Source organism: Macaca mulatta, chromosome 12, assembly GCF_049350105.2.
Source record: "Macaca mulatta isolate MMU2019108-1 chromosome 12, T2T-MMU8v2.0, whole genome shotgun sequence".
Classification (NCBI taxonomy): Eukaryota; Metazoa; Chordata; class Mammalia; order Primates; family Cercopithecidae; genus Macaca; species Macaca mulatta.
The window spans coordinates 101,674,653-101,691,711 of NC_133417.1; the positions used below are offsets into that span (position 1 = coordinate 101,674,653).

Genomic DNA, 17,059 nt, shown 5'->3' on the forward strand with positions numbered 1-17,059 from the left:
TTCCAAAAAGAGTGCATACAATACAATTCCATATAAAATTCTAGAAAATATAAACTAATCTATTGTGACAGAAAACAGATCAGTGGTTACCTGTGAGAATCAGTAGGAGTGTGGGAATAGAGAGAGAAGCGGGGAGATTACAAAGGAGCATAAGGAAACTTTTGGAGATGATGGAAATGTTTGTGTCTTAATTGTTTCAAAGTCTTATGCATGTGTCAAAACTTATCAAAATGCACACTTTAAGTATATGTAGCTTATTGTATGTCACTTATACCTCAGAAAAGGTGTTAAAAAAGAAAAATCATGTATTACCTATTCAAAAATGTATTAAATGTTTAAAGTAACTTTTTCTTTTCTTTTTTTTTTTTGAGATAGTGTCTCGCTCTGTTGCCAGGCTGGAGTACAGTGGTGTGATCTCAGCTCGGCTCACTGCAACCTCTGCCTCCTGGGTTCAAGCAATTCTTGTGCCTCAACCTCCCAAGTGACTGAGATTACAGGCTCCCGCCACCACGCCTGGCTAATTTATTTTTTATTTTTATTTTTATTTATTTATTTATTTACTTGTATTTTTAGTAGAGACGGGGTTTCACCACGTTGGCCAGGATGGTCTCCATCTCCTGACCTCATGATCCGCCCACCTCGGCCTCCCAAAGTGCTGGGATTATAGGCGTGAGTCACCATGCCTAGCCTAAAGTAACATTCTTGAAAGGACAGAACTGTAGAAATAGAGAACAAATTACCGTACATCAGTGTAGTGTGGGAAAGAAAAGAAAACAAATTAGTGGTTGCCAGAGTACAGGATGAGTTTTTGGAGTTTTTGGAGGGAAGCGCGAATACAGAGATAGCACAAGGGAATTCTTCTTCTCTGGTAATGGAACAGTTCTGTGTCTTGACTGTGGGGGTGGCAGTCATGTGAATATGTAAACAGGATCAAATTGCATGAAACTCTGCATACACATGCACATGCATACACACATAGATGAATGAAGGCTGAAAAAATGGCAAAAATGGAAAAATAAGTAATCTAGTTAGTCAAGTTAACAATAGTGTATGCGTGTCAATTTCCTGGTTTTGATGTTGATCTACAGCAATATGAGAAGTCAGCAAAAGAAGCAGGATGAAGAGGCCGGGTTTGGTGGCTTACGCCTGTAATCCCAGCACTTTGGGAGGCTGAGGCAGGCAGATCACATGAGGTTAGGAGTTCGAGACCAGCCTGACAAACATGGTGAAACCCCTTCTCTACTAAAACTACAAAAATTAGCTTGGCGTGATGTTGCACACCTGTAATCCCAGCTACTTGGGAGGCTGAGGCAGGAGAATCGCTTGATCCCAGGAGGCGGAGGTTGCAGTGAGCCCAGATTATGCCATTGCACTCCAGCCTGGGTGACAGAGCAAAACTCAGTCTCAAAAAAAAAGGATGAAGTATACGTTGGACTCTGCACTGTTTTTGCAACACCCTGTGAGCCTAAAATTATCAAATAAAAAGTTTAAAAAGAGTAATATTTAAAATAGTATGATTATCTGAACTGATGGTGTGGCACTACCAAAACTGTTTCAAGGAGGTTCTAATACTGTACTACTTCTAATTAGGATTCATTCTGCTGTAACACTCTTTTCTTGACCATATTTAGTACTTATACATCTTGGCTTTTATAATGTTTGTACATTTATATTTTCAAAAGGAAGCTAGTCTCATAATAATTTCTTTCCCACTTTACATCTCAGCTTCATAGATAGTCTTATTCTCCCTATTCTTGTGTTTTCATGGAGATTAATATATTAGGTTTGTCTATGTTTATTCACGCAGATATTTTTATTGTAGTTTCCTTTAAAGAAATAAGCAGCTAATAAAGATGGGTTTTATTTATAGTAGTGAATAAATATATTTAAACATTTAAAATTTTGTTTCTAAATTTCTATGTCTTATTCTAGTCACTGATTTGTGATGTTATTTATTGTTTCTTTTTTCCTACTTAGGTGAAATCTATTCTTGAAAGAAGTAAAGAGGAGCTGTCCCGAACAGTGAAGTGTCGTAATGCGGCCCTGAAAGAGAGTCAGAAGTTGAAAGAGGACCTCGAGGCCGTGGAGGACAGGGAAAACAAGAAGGCAAGGAATCAGTCCCTTCTGACCGTCTGTCACTGAGAAGAAGCACTTACGAAATCTTTCATGAGCCATATGTTTTGCTTTCTTGCTTCCATTAGTAAGAAAAAGGATTGATCAGGGGAAGATTTCTTTTTTTAGAGAAAAGATAATTTTAGAATAGTTTAAATTTTTTCCCTTAAAAATACATTATATATATATATAAAACTTTCAATGTTTTTTTAAACTTTGTCTTAAATACTCAAAAGAGAAAGTTCTAATTTTTTCTATTGAAACACATCTGATCTTGGTAATAATAACCTTTATAGTTATGTTTTATTAATGTGAGATAAGATTTCTGTGATGCTTTCTCCTTAACAGTGTGTGTGTGCTTAGTGGGAATAGAGGTCACATCCCAAACTTCTCTTTGTCAGCAAGTGCTAGGTTTTGTCTCTCTGAGGAGGGCTGTGAGTTACCTCATTCTTCAGCAGCTTCCGCTTTTTCTTACAGTCTTTTTTTCTCAGATAATTCTAATGCATTTCAGATGTATTATTCTCACTTGACCCCATCAGAAGTCAGCTGAGAGGCCAGCCTGGCACCACCTCTGTGCTGGTTAATGTGTATGCTGTAAAATGACCATAGTTGGGAAGCTGCAGAGTTCACCATAGGATCTGGGGGTCAGCTTTTCTTTTTCTTAACAACAACTTAAGAAACCACCTAAAAATAAAATATACTTTAATTATTTCCCCTAGCATCCTACTGTGTCTGCTTGTCTGCTTTCCATACTCTTTCCTGGGAGTAATGAGATCCACAAGCAGAAGAGTAACCAGAAAGGATCAAATGTCTTTGTGTTGTTTCATTTTCTGTTAGGTGGGAAACTTTCAGCGACAACTGGCAGAAGCTAAAGAAGACAACTGCAAAGTCACAATCATGTTGGAGAATGTGCTGGCTTCTCACAGTAAAATGCAAGGTGCTCTGGAGAAAGTACAAATAGAGCTTGGGCGGAGGGATTCAGAGATTGCAGGCCTCAAGAAAGAAAGGTACCTGTGTTTTTTTCCTGTCATTGGTATTGCTGCATTGTACTAAGGAGCAGTGTCAAGTCAATAAATGAAGTCACTTTATGTAGCTTCCTTTACAAAAAAAAAAAAAAAAGTTGTAAAATGATATGTTTAAAGAATTACTAAGTTAGAGAAAATTTAGAATTAGAAATAAATATTATTTCCAAAAATTCAAAATGCCCCTATTGTGTAGTGATGTGAAGGAATTTCTAGACTATATATCCTAGAAATTCATTAGCTATACTGTTGTTTTACCCTTGCTTTTTGCACCATGTAAACCTAATTCTGTTCTTGCTTCTACAGAATAGTAATTGTCAAGATAATGGAAACTAAGTACATACTTTAGTTTGAATTAATTATCCATTTATTACTATCCTGTTTCAAGATTAATAATTATTGTAGGTAAATCATCCTGAGAACCACTTCTTGCCATGTTTTATAAGTAAATTCCTTCATAGAATGTTTCAAAAATTAAATAAAATGTCCTTTTATTAATAAAAATTTATTCCTCAGAATAAACAGTCTGAGTAGGGCATATTGCCTCTATGTTATGAGAGAACAAGTGAGTTTTCTTTTTTCTTTTTTTACATTACATGTTGTTTATCTTTTAAAAGTTGCCTTTGCATTTTTAAAAAGTCAAGGGAATGGTATTAAAAATACTATTCACAATAACTTTATAAGTGGCTATTATATGTAGATGCAAAAATCTCAACAGCAAGCCAATCTTTGTAAAGGCAATATATTTTTTACTAGTGACATTTCCTAGTGATATATACGTATGATGCTATTTGAGCTTCTTAGAAGAAAAGTGTTCTGTAACTCCCAAATGATATCATTCCTAGATGATTCTTTTCTGTAGTCACTCTTTTTGTGCTTTTTATTTTTAGGGATCTCAATCAACAGAGGGTGCAGAAGCTAGAAGCTGAAGTGGACCAGTGGCAGGCCAGGATGCTTGTCATGGAGGACCAGCACAACAGTGAGGTTGGGGCCAGGCTTTAAAAAATGATAACATTGATATGTTTAGTTTTACTGGGATATTACTGTTTTGGGGAAAATGAAGTGAAACAATCAGGTAAATGTTTTTTTCAATCAAGTCTGAGTTTTGCACAGTGACATATCTACAAATGGGGAATTGACCTGTCTTACAATGAGTCACTTATTGGCAAACCAGTACCACAATAATGACTAATCTCTTTGTCTTATATGGTCTACATTTTTATTCATTTATTAATGCACAAAAAATTTCAGAAGTTAATGGGCTTAGAAAATATAGTCTGTCAGAAACAGCTTGAGTGATCCCACTATTAATAAGGAGTCACCTACACACACACGTGCTCACAGGTATATGTACATACATGCATACGTATCTATACGCACATATGTAAAATACACATGGATAGTTCATAAATAAGGGTTTTTTTTCCTGTTAGAATCTATAAGGAACAGTGGACAGGTTTTTTCTTCAAGGGAGTGAGACCAGAAGGTCATAGGACCAGGAAGGGGAATTTAGTTTAAAATTTAAAAAATTAGGATAAATTAAGCTGGGTCTGTTTTCCAAAGCTCTCTGGTGACCAGTGGAGCATGCCCTTCCCATTGCCTTCTAAGTGTTTCCTGAGCAGTGTCTCTAATAAGTTCTCATTCATATATGTGTATACATATACATATATATATTCCAGGCACCTGGAATCTTTGCTTGTGGTTCCAACTAATTATTGTTTCGGTGGCACTTGATGATAGAACGTGAGGAGTGTTTACGCAGTGTTATGGACTTCTTGCATCTATCTGTTACAGTGGAATTGAAAACATGCTTCTCTCTTTCAGATTGAATCTCTACAAAAAGCTCTAGATGTAGCTAGAGAAGACAACAGGAAACTTGCTGTGAGTCTGGAACAAGCTCTCCAGACAAATAATCATCTGCAAACAAAGCTAGATCACATTCAAGAGCAACTGGAAAGCAAAGAACTTGAGCGACAGAATTTGGAAACCTTCAAGTAAGAGCAGTGTAGTCACAGTAAAATTAGGGAAGCACCTCTGGAGGAGTAAGTCACATTCACATAAATGGCTCATTCACATAAATCAGTTAAACTCTTTTCTCGTACTTTGCCCTAGTACTTCCAGCAGAGCCATGTTAAGAACCAGGCATAGCTGAGCACCAGCAGATAATAGCTGGCTAGAGCATGATCATTTGACTCTCCTTCTCAGCTCTTCCTTCATCCACTGTCTAGCTGCTGCTTTACTCAAAGGTTAAATGAAAACATAAAGAATATTGATTAGAAGGGACATTTGCATGTTTCCATGAAGGCTTTCCTATTAACAGCTTATATGTCCTTTAAAGACATGATTTAGACAAAAAACATCAGCCTGGGTGGAATGACTCCATCTAAACAGATGTTAAGCCATTAAATGTTTTCAGTTTTGACCCGAGATTACTTAGATCAGACCTATCCAGTTCAGGTCAAATGACTAAAGTTTTGCCTTAAATTATACCTAGGTAAATATTTAGATATTAATAGCATCCCATGAAAATTTATACTTAAAGGAAATGCAGTGTGCATGTAGATCTTTATTCCTTTATAAATATTTATTTATTTATTTATTTATTTATTTATTTATTTGAGACTGAGTCTTGCCCTGTTGCCCAGGCTGGAGTTCAGTGGTGTGATCATGGCTCACTGCAGCCTCTACTTCCTGGGCTCATGCAGTTCTCCTACCTGAGCCTCCTGAGTAGCTAGAACTACAGGCGTGTATCACCATACCTGGCTAATTTTTTTTTTTTTTTTTTAAGAGAGAGGGTTTCTCCATGTTGCCCAGGGTGGTCTCAAACTCCTGGGCTCAAACAGTTCACCTGCCTCAACCTCCCAAAGTGCTGGAATTACAGGCATGAGCCACTGTTCTCAGCCTAGATACTTGTTCTTTTCAATTAGTGAGCATGTTGATACAGGAAAGAGGTATAAGCTACAGCAGAGATGGTATTTTCCAGATATATGATCTCTGCAAATTTTACATTCAGCTGAAATGTTACTGCCTTAAGACCGTTCCATATTGTGTTTATGTAGTTATTGGCAGCAGCATTTAAAACTCTCCAATGTCAGTTTAGGTAATTATGATTTAGACGGCTAGTAATTGTTTCAAAGCCTGAAAATTATTTAGTGACTATAAAATGTAGTCCCTGCCACTACTGCTTCAAACAAACAAACAAAACCAAAGGAGAAAAAAATATGGTTAGGTCATTTACAGGAAAAGTATGAGGTGAGAGTTAGAGGTCTCCTTGCAGCATTTGCTTCAGGATTTACCTTTATGCCACTGCTTATGATAATAGTTTGTATTTTCATCAAAGATGAATCATGCTTCTTTACTTGAGATCTTTGAACCTCCTGAAATCATATGCAGAACTGTATTTATCAGTGCGCAGGGTTAGGAAGACAGAGCAGGTTTTGGAGAACTTGTTGGGTTTTAGGTACAGTTATTTAATTTAGACTTAGAACTGTAGGCTTAGTTCTAAGAAGAGGCTACTATTTGGAATTCATCTCCATAAAGATAAAAGCTAAACGCCGGATGTGGTGGCTCACACCTGTAATCCCAGTACTTTGGGAGGCAGAGGTGGGTGGATCACGAGGTCAGGAGATCGAGACCATCCTGGCCAACATGGTGAAATACCCTCTCTACTAAAAATACAAACCTGGGTGTGGTGGTGGGCGCCTGTAGTCCCAGCTACTTGGGAGGCTAAGGCAGGAGAATCGCTTGAACCTGGGAGGCAGAGGTTGCAGTGAGTCGAGATCATGCCACTGCACTCCAGCCTGGGTGACAGAGCGAGACTCCATCTCAAAAACATAAAAAGATAAACGCTAAAGCTTTGGTGTGGGTTAGACTGCCATGGGAAAAGTATATAGAGAGAACCAAGGTCAGAACTTGGAGATGTGCTGCATTTCAGGTAGAAGGCGAACAGAGGCCACAGAAGGATCCAGAGAAGGAGCATTTAGTGGAGGTAAGGAAAGAATCAGTAGAATGTAGTATCACCAAAGTCAAACACAAGTGAGTCAGATGCTGCACAGTCAAAGAGACCAGAGAGGAAGCCACTGGGTTTTGCAACAGGTATCTACCAATCATCCTCCAGGTGGCCAGTTTCTGTAGATACAGAAGATCACAAGGAGTAAGTGATTGATGAGGAAAGGCAGGCAAGGAGGACAATGGTGAAGATAAAGAACGTCAGATAGCAGCTCAAGAGTATAACATGAAGAAAAGTCATTCTGTTGCTGTCCTGTTTTTGGAATGGGAGGAACTGCACCATGATTAAAGATGATGGGAAAGAACTCGATTGAACTGGAGAAAGAGGGAGTCGAAGCGGAAGGCTTATCTTTAAAGATGAGGTTGGATATTTCTTCCTTTGGGACTAGAGGGAAGCAGAAGCTGGGTGAGTCTTCAGAAGACTGTTGAGGAGGCTGATTGGTAGATGGTCTGCGATTTTCCTTAGGAAAAAAAGAGCAAGATGAATACATTCTAGAGATGTGCTGTATAACATAGGGCTATAATGAACGACACTATATTGTATGCTTAAAATTTGAGAAGAGGGTAGACCTCATATTAAATGTTCTTACCACAGTAAAAAGAAGAAGAAAGTAAGAGTTGAAGCTGAAGTGCTATGTGGGGGTTCAGGGCAGAGGTAGAGACTTGAGAGAAATTTTAAAATTTATAGTTAATAAAAAATTTAATTAAAACTAAAATTTAGAATTTGAATTTTTAGAGCTAGATGATGACAATAGTTAACATCTGTTACATGCTCATGATATGTTGGGTAATATGCTAAGGACTTCACATGCATTATTTCCTTTAGGACAAACTATTACCCTATGATGGTGGTTACTGTTATTATTCCCATTTTGGACATAAGGAAACAAGCAGGGGAAGGTGGTGTACCATACTCAAGGTCAGACATCATCTTACTAGAGCTGGGATTAGGATCCAGGCAGCAGCAGGCTGACTCCAAAACTTATAGTCTTAATCATTTCGATATAAGCACAATAAATTTAAAGGCAATTTAGAAAGTTATAAGAAAATCAAAATACAGCACTGTAAAATGATGGTTTTGTTCCCTTTCTATATCTCCATGAATTTTTTGCCCATTTTTCAGATTGAGGTGGGTATGGGGAGGAGTGTGGGAATGTAAGAAATAACCACAATTATATCCAGTAACTTTAGGATCTCCATCCCTTTATGCTGTGCCTTGAGGACAGGTGTCAGCAAATTTTTAGATGTGATGACCAAAGTGTATTGATACATTCCTGCCTGGGGTACTGGAGGGACAGTTGAAGTTACCACCTGCAAGTCTCATGTAGAGACCAAGTCACTGAATGCTGCTAAGTGGAGAAACTGAATCCATTAGTAGATGTGCTTTTAGAGACACATGGAGAACATGGATGTATTATACAAATAAGAGCAAGAGATGGTCAGGAGGAGAGAGGGGGGAAATGAAGATGATTTCATGGCAGGGCAGGCTCCTATCCTTTGAGAAGGAACCAATAACTCGAGTAATCATATAGTAAGTCATTATCAGCTGGATCAGAGAATGTTAAAGCTGGAAGAAGCCTAGTAATTGCTTAAATCCATTTGGTCCTTTTTGGAGTCACTTATCCTTTTAAAAATCAGAAGCTATGGACTCAACTACAATCCCTCACACACACACACATTTTGCATATTATTTCCGGGAATTCCAGCATCCTCAGAAGATTAATCATAGGTCTTGACCAAGGAGTTCAAGTTAGGAATGCTGATCTAATTTAAGGCTCTCAGTTTAAAGATAAGGAAACAATATTATTACAAGTTAAAACTTGAGTAGTAAACAGCTGCTAGCAAAAAGACATCATCTTACTAGAGCTGAGATTACAATCCAGACAGTAGCAGGCTGACTCCAAAACCCATAGTCTTAATCCCTTTGCTAAAATAATGGTTTTGTTTGAAAAGACAAAGGCAAGAGAAAAGACAAAAGCAAATATCTCTTAAAGTATTTCTGCTTCCTCCAATATTTTTCTTTGATGTGAGTTTTTTACTCATTTGGTTGGTAAAATGAGTTAATTGTTTCTCAGCCTCCTAAATAGCTGGGATTACAGGCACCCGCCACCATGCCCAGCTAATTTTTGTATTTTTAGTAGAGGTGGAGTTTCACCATGTTGGCCAGGCTGGTCTCAAACTTCTGACCTCAGGTGATCCACCTGCCTCATCCTCCCAAAGTGCTGGGATTACAGGCATGAGCCGCCTTGCCTGGCCTGTTTGATGATTTTTACGTAGAATTAATGTTTTTTCATGCTACAGGTAAGTTCACTTCTTTTTTCTTCTGTTAATGAGCTCCAAATTAGGTTCACCAGGCTACTGATAGGCTGCTTGTTTATAAATCACATACCTTTTGGAGAGTTGCACACTCCCCTCCAAAACTTTCTTACCTCCTAAAATGATTTCTAAAGGTGACTTATCACCTCTCTTCTTCAAAACAGAGACCAGATGACTGAAGAGTCCAAAGTGGAAGCAGAATTGCATGCTGAACGCATAGAAGCCCTAAGAAAGCAGTTTCAAACTGAGAGAGAAACTGCAAAGAAAGTGGCACAACGGGAAGTGGCTGAGGTATAGAGTCATGAGGAAAGTTTCTCTCTTTGTGAATGCCTCTTAGGAGGAAAAGCAGCTCTGGGATTTCAGAGAATGGCTGCAGTTGGCCTCTGACTCCTCTCGTCCCCCTTTGATCAGCAGGCCAGATGTAATTAAGACCGCTCTATAAAGCAGCACACAAGAAAAAAGTTTCTGACAGAATTCTCTGCCCAGCAAAGGTGTGCCTTGGTGGGAGATTTTCCATCAGAGAGTGATAAGCGAGAGGGATAGAGGAATAAGGAGACTGCCATGTGATAGACAGAAGAGAAATCATCTGTCTTCTCAGTTCACTTAACTGGCATCTATTCTGCATCTACCATGTCCTGAGAGACACGGAGAAAACAGTAGAAGATATGGTCCTGCCCTAGTGTGTGCCAAATGACACTTGTTTGGGATCTCCACTCCGGACATGAGACAAATAGGGAAAACATCAGAGAACTTTCTTGGGTAGCAGAGGCTGTGTACAACTTTGAAGGAATTCGAAGTAAGAGAAAGTTTATTTTAGGCCATTTGGTTGATAGAAGAAGGGAAGCTTAATGAGAGTACAGGATTGAGACTAGCAGAGATGGCAGGACTGGACACCTTACAAAACTGGCCAAGCTTACTTACAAAAATGAACAGGACATGCAAGCAGATGAAAAGTAGCCTCTGTTGATTAGAGCAGAGACTTTGGGAAATGTTAGAGAAAGAGTGTTAGCTTAAATGGGACCACCTGATGGATGGCCTTAGTTATAGAAATGTTGGATGTGAACTCAGGTAGAAATGGAGCACTATGGGTTTCTGAGCAGGGGGTGGTATGATAGAAGCATAAGTTTAGGAAGGTTAATGTAACAACAGAGGACAGTAGAGGATAATGAAGAGAAACTGGAGGCATGGAGACTCAAGAAAACTATAACCGTTAATTTGAGTATTAGATGATTAGGGCCAAGCAAAGTAGTTCAGTTGAAAATAGAAAACAATTAAGTCAGAAAGCCCATTTTAATAGAAAAATCATCAAACAGGCCGGGCAAGGCGGCTCATGCCTGTAATCCCAGCACTTTGGGAGGCTGAGGCAGGTGGATCACCTGAGGTCAGAAGTTTGAGACCAGCCTGGCTAACATGGTGAAACTCCATCTCTACTAAAAATACAAAAATTAGCTGGGCATGGTGGCAGGTGCCTGTAATCCCAGCTATTCAGGAGGCTGAGGCACAAAAATCGCTTGAACCTGGGAGGTGGAGGTTACAGTGAGCCTAGATGGCGCCACTGCACTCCAGCCTGGGTGACAGATGGAGACTCCGTCTCCAAAAAAAAAAGAAAAGAAAAGAATTTATCAAACAGACATTAAATGTTGTATCCTGGAGAAGGAGGGATTAAAATAATTCCTTGGTTGGCATGGCTGGTCTGTGTTTCACCAAATTTGTTACATTTAGTAGTTGCAATTGACAGATGATTCACAAAATCAAACTCAAATAATGGTATATAAAACAATTTTGTGAATTGCAAAGCACTCTATAAATACAAATGTTATAAAAAGCAAATTCTTTTTATAGAAGAATTAGGGAACATAAAGGTGTGCTAAATGTAGAAATGTACCTTTAGTCAGAGATCATTGTTAAGAATACTTACAGCCGGGTTCAGTGGCTCACGCCTGTAATCCCAGCACTTTGGGAGGCCGAGGTGGGGGGATCACGAGGTCAGGAGATTGAGACCATCCTGGCTAACACAGTGAAACCCCGTCTCTACTAAAAATACAAAAAAATTAGCTGGGTGTGGTGGTGGCGCCTGTAGTCCCAGCTACTGGGGAGGCTGAGGCGGGAGAATGGCATGAACCTGGGAGGCAGAGCTTGCAGTGAGCTGATAATTGTGCCACTGCACTCCAGCCTGGACTACAGAGCGCAACTCCGTCTCAAAAAAAAAAAAAAATACTTACAAAATGAAATCCTTTGAAGAAGGATCAGTGACAGTGAGGGAGTGACAGCAGTGAGGAGTTGGCAGCAGCAATGGGCTCACAGAGCACTGCCTGAGTCCCAGCTCTGCCTCTTATTAGCTACGTGTTAATTTACTGTGTAAGTAAGTGACTTAATTTCTGAGTTTCAGTTTCCTCAGTCATAAAATGGAAACTACCACAACTATTTTTCCAGTTTATCTTGAGAATTAAATTGGAAAGCATTTTTAAAGTAATTATCACAGTACCTGAACATAATAATCACTACAAAGTAAATGATAGTTGCTAGTGCTTATCCAGTTTTAGAAAGGCTGTGATTGAGGTAACTGAAATATCTAACAGGAAGTTAGTTGGGCAGTAATAAAAGACTGTAGTGTAAAGTTAGGATCTAAAAGAAGGAACTAGTATAGAAAGAAAAGGTACAGATATCCTTGACTTCACTCTTTGCTGTGTTAAATGCTGGCAGACATAGAGAGTACCACCTTCCTGTCTTCTCCCTTCTCAACTGCCTCCTCTTCCTAAAGTTTTCGAGTGGCAGTGGTTTAAGGGCATATTAGAAGGACGGGAACTCTGTAAAATTATTTAAGTAACTACTATGCAGTTTTTTTCACGAGATAAGTTTATTAAAATCCTTGAGAACAAAAAGCAAAATTATAAAAATATATGCCATGACAGTCAATAACTTGACAGATATTTATATAAACTGCCATATAATTCATTTTCATTTCTTCAGAAATGAGGTTGCAAGTGACAGAGAAGAGCTTATAGCATGATAATCACAGAGTATTGTGTGTGCCAAACTCTACTTCTTTCTCTATATGATCTTAATTTAATTTGTTATTTGTATTCTATGAAGTAGGCTATACACACACTGTTCAGATGATGAACCTGAGGCTTAAGGTAGTTAATTGCCCCAGATCACTCAACCAGTAAGTGCTGAAGGTGATATTTGGACAGAGGCCTGACTCCAAAGCCATGCTCTTAAAATGCAAATGATGAATATACATTTACATTCTTTATTCCAAGAAAGAGTTTGTTCTTCAGTGATAAAAATTATGAAAACCACTTGGTCTGTTGCTCCATAAATCTGCTTAATCAGACATTATTATTGCCTCACTAACTCTCCTTTTTAAAAGAAAATCCAAAGATAACAAAATATAAGGACAAAACTACATAAGCTTCTCTTGATGGAAAGTAAAAATGTTTCAATTTTTTCCCTTGTGTTTTAAGCTGAAGAAAGCCCTTGATGAAGCTAACTTCAGATCAGTGGAAGTGTCCCGGACCAACCGAGAGCTGCGACAGAAACTTGCAGAGCTAGAAAAAATACTAGAAAGTAACAAGGAGAAAATAAAGAATCAAAAGACCCAAATTAAGCTCCACTTGTCAGCTAAGGCGAATAATGCTCAGAATATAGAAAGGATGAAGGTTGTATGAGAAACCTCTTCTCACTTCCTGGATACCCTATGAGGATGTAGGCAGTCAGTGGTGTCTGGGGAAGACAGGTTTTAGAACCCTACCAGCCCCACGTATTCTCTGGGAATTATAGCCAGTTGCCTTTGGGGAGACTTTTTCAGTGGAGACGCTGCTGTGTAAATGTTTGATTTCTCCTTTGCTGCCAGTGTCACATTCTGGTTCCCCATCTGTCCCTTCCGTGTTGATTGTACTGGACTTTGCTCTTTTGGGATCAGTGGGCCAGATGGGAAAGAAAGCTCAGCAGGAACTGGTAACTTTGGGTCTCATATTGGAATCTTTCTGTCATCTTATAGGCAAAAAGAGCAAGCCAGTTTTTCCACTGATCATCTTTTTATGTTATTTTCCATTTACTTTTAGCAAATAGAAAAAGAATTGAAGCAAATGGAGCTAATTAAGGATCAATATCAGAAAAAAAACTATGAACAGGTAGATAGATGATTTCCATACACTCTGTGTTTACCTTTCATGCAAAATCTCAAACTTGGAGGGGGTTCACCAAATGTCTCCGTCTTTGTATCCTTCCAGTCTTTGAGTATCCAGAGATTTGTGTGTGAAATGACTAACCTGCAGAAAGAGATGCAGATGTTGGCCAAGAGCCAATATGATGCCTCAGTGCGGAATAAACAGCAAGAGCTGTGCCTAGAAGCAGAGCGGAAAATAAGGCAGGAGCTAGAGAATCGGTGCCAGGTAAAAGGTTTCCTAAGATTCATCTTAAAGATCATCAGCAAATGACATGTGCCAAGCCCAGCAGTATTGCATCTAGACTTTCTAGAGTCTACAGAAGACAACACATATTTACAAATTGTTTATCTTAGCTAAGTCCTTAGAATAATAGTATCTAGGAAGAAGACTGTAGTTTGAATACGGCAAATGTTCTCTGTTTTCAGTTGAATAAAAGTAACGTCAAATTTTGAAGAACATCTAGGGCTTACATATGCAAAGTATCAGTTACTAAGTAAGACTTCTGAACTGAATTCCATAGCCTTTCAGGAACTTTATACACCTCATTTCTTCTCCTAGCACAGATATACCTGTTGCTGTTACAGGACTCTTAGGTATTCCTAAATGAATAAAAAGCATAACGTCATATCACTGAAAAGGGACTTCAAGAGATCACTGAGCTCTTGTCTTTCAATAGGGTTTGTCATGAGAAGTATCTCTCCAGTTCTGAAAAGACATATTAATCACTTTCCTCAACAGAATCCATAAGTAAAAAATCAAAATGTGTAATCATATCCACATATGTAGATATGGAGACTATAGGTTAAACTGAAAATAACGGTTTTTATCTCATATGTCGGTAGCACCTGAAGTTAGAAGGCACTCCATCCTATTTTCATATTTGGTTGCCCATTTATTATAACAGTGAAGCATTTGATTCCTTATGGTATGTTGGAAGTTTATAAAAATCTCTGTATCACATTTTCAGGAATTGGAAGAAACTATCAGACACCTGAAGAAATGTAAAGAGGCAACAGAGAATAAGCTGAAAGAAGCCAGTGTGGAATCAGAACAGGTGAGCCAGACCCATGGACGTAAAGACTTAGACGTTTCCTTCAACACAACAACCCTGAAGCAACCCAAGTCAATGTGAAGTCCTTCATTAACAGAGTTGTCAGGAATGCAACAGGGAAAAACCAGTAACTTCCCAAGTGTAGTCTCTATTGTAAAGAAGTGATTTTTAGATTAAGAGTCTGTGTCCTGATGATAGATGAGAGATAACGCGATGCTAAAATATTAAACCTGAAGTCCAAATCTCCCTACTAAATATGAGGAAAAACCAGCATATGTGTGGATTTTAGTGCATTATTATTTGACATGACCCTACTGAAAGTGGATGCTCTTTGTTCAATCAATCAATAACTAAAAAAGTAAAGTAGACCCCATTTAACTAATTTGTGAATTTGCCTTTTCTATTCTAAACTTAAATTAGCCTTTTGGGGGGTATTTCAAATCATACTTTTTTTTCTTTCTTTGAAACAGGATCTCACTCTGTCACCAGACTGGAGTATATGGCATAAGCTTGGCTCACTGCAACCTCCACCTCCTAGGCTCAAATGATCCTCCCACTTGAGCCTCCCAAGTAGCCAAGTAGCTGGGCATGGTGGTGTACCATGCACAGCTAATTTTTGGTGGAGATGAGGTTCCACTATGTTGCCAGGCTGGTCTTGAACTCTTGCACTCAGGTGATCCACCAGCCTTGGCCTCCCAAAGTGCTGTGATTCCAGATGTGAACCACTACACCTGGCCCATGAACTACTACATTCTTAAGAGTTCATATATTTTTTCATTTTCAAAGCCATCTTGTACCTTCATTCTTAATTTTCTCCTGGGTCCTCTCTTGCATTACTTCACATCCAGGAAACATTAACAAATGCATGGAAAGCAGCAAGTCTGCATGCATTGTTTAACCCCTCACTCAGAAATTACTCTCATATATAGGTTGTTAAGTATATTGTGCAAATAGGTTGCAAAGAACATGCAGTCAGAATTTGGGTCTTTTAATTTCTAAGTAAAAAATCTCTGCAACTAATACACAAAAAACTTGTAACTCTTTCTTTGTGTCTTTTAATGGTGATATTTATATGTTCAGATAACGGCTAACCTGGAAGAAGCCCATCGCTGGTTTAAACACAGGTTTGATGGTCTACAACTTGAGCTGACAAAAAACCGGTTGCAGAGGCCTTCTGGGGAAGACAGGTGGCAGGAAAAGGTAAGATTAAGACATGGATGTCTTAAGCAATTTTCTACTTGTTGCTTCTCAGATTTCTAATTACTAAAGTTCTCTCATCATCTTGATACTGTCTCTGTTAATCTTTAGTTTCTTTACACTAATGCTAGCAAACCAGTTAATTTCTTTTTCTTACAAACTTCCACCTGTCACAAACTTTTTAGATTAGAATCACCTGTCTTCATGAATACATGACATGTGTAGAGACAAAACAGGTGCAGATTGCTGCAGTTAGCTTTGAACAGTCAGTGTTACTTGTGTTTTCTTTCCAACAGGACCAAGATGTAAAACATGATGTCATGTCCAACCAATCTGTTCTGCATCGATGGGAGAAAAAACAGAATCTTAGGCCTATGCCCAAGAAGTATCATTCTGAGGTACAGAGGAAGTGATGTCCTTGACAAGGGAGCTTCTTTATGTGTAGCTACACTCCATGATTCCACGAGCCCAGCAGCCAGGGCTGGCCTGTTTCTAGAGTCATAAGAACATGAAGTCTTTGATGTGGGCTGAAGATTTTGGACCTGAGTTTATCATTTTATGAACTATTATATCAGTACAAAGCTACCCCGTTGTTTTGTCCCTTTTTGCATTTTCCACCCAATAAATTTATGTTAATTTGTTTTATGATAGGAGATGGTGTTCCATGATTCTTGTCTGTTCTAATAAGTATAAGAAAAAGCTTTTAGCAAGGTTCTAAATGATATTGCCACTAAACGATATGATATTTTGCTTCAATGAAACGTCCTCCTCTAACATGCAGTAGATAATCCCTGAAAACAGAATTGTGTGAAAAGTGGTAAAGACTCCTCTACTGTCTTGCAGACTGACACACTTCTGTGTTGGGTAATTAGCAGCATAGCTTTTAAATGACTAATATCTCTATTCTCAAATAAGGCATTTCAGATATTATGTTTACAGCTTCCTTGGTCATTAAAAAAGTTACAGAATGCAGCAGTCTGTTCTTCTCAGGGAGACGATGCCTGACCAACATAGCTCTTCCTTACTATAGTTAAGGAATAAGCTCATCTTCATCTTTTTATTTCAGATGTTGAGTGGTGGATTAGGTAATCCAGATTTAACATATGTAAATGGATGGCATAATACCTGACTTAATTACTACTCAAGTAGTCATAGCTGCTGCTGACATTATCAGGACCTAA

The 17,059-nt window shown here is 38.5% G+C and overlaps 1 protein-coding gene across 7 annotated transcripts in view; it reads left to right on the forward strand.

Moving 5' to 3' along the window:
• CCDC150 (coiled-coil domain containing 150) overlaps positions 1–16,528 on the forward strand; it is a 94,701-nt gene extending 78,173 nt beyond the window's left edge. For all 7 annotated transcript variants that reach the window (XM_015131900.3, XM_015131904.3, XM_077957334.1 and 4 more), the window contains 11 exons: positions 1,978–2,106; positions 2,950–3,119; positions 4,025–4,118; positions 4,959–5,128; positions 9,623–9,749; positions 12,926–13,120; positions 13,526–13,594; positions 13,694–13,855; positions 14,598–14,684; positions 15,762–15,881; positions 16,175–16,528. In XM_015131900.3, coding sequence (XP_014987386.2) covers positions 1,978–2,106; positions 2,950–3,119; positions 4,025–4,118; positions 4,959–5,128; positions 9,623–9,749; positions 12,926–13,120; positions 13,526–13,594; positions 13,694–13,855; positions 14,598–14,684; positions 15,762–15,881; positions 16,175–16,291 — 1,440 coding nt within the window. In that variant the 3' untranslated portion in view covers positions 16,292–16,528. The remainder of the gene's footprint in view (positions 1–1,977; positions 2,107–2,949; positions 3,120–4,024; positions 4,119–4,958; positions 5,129–9,622; positions 9,750–12,925; positions 13,121–13,525; positions 13,595–13,693; positions 13,856–14,597; positions 14,685–15,761; positions 15,882–16,174) is intronic.
• Positions 16,529–17,059: the final 531 nt, after the last annotated feature.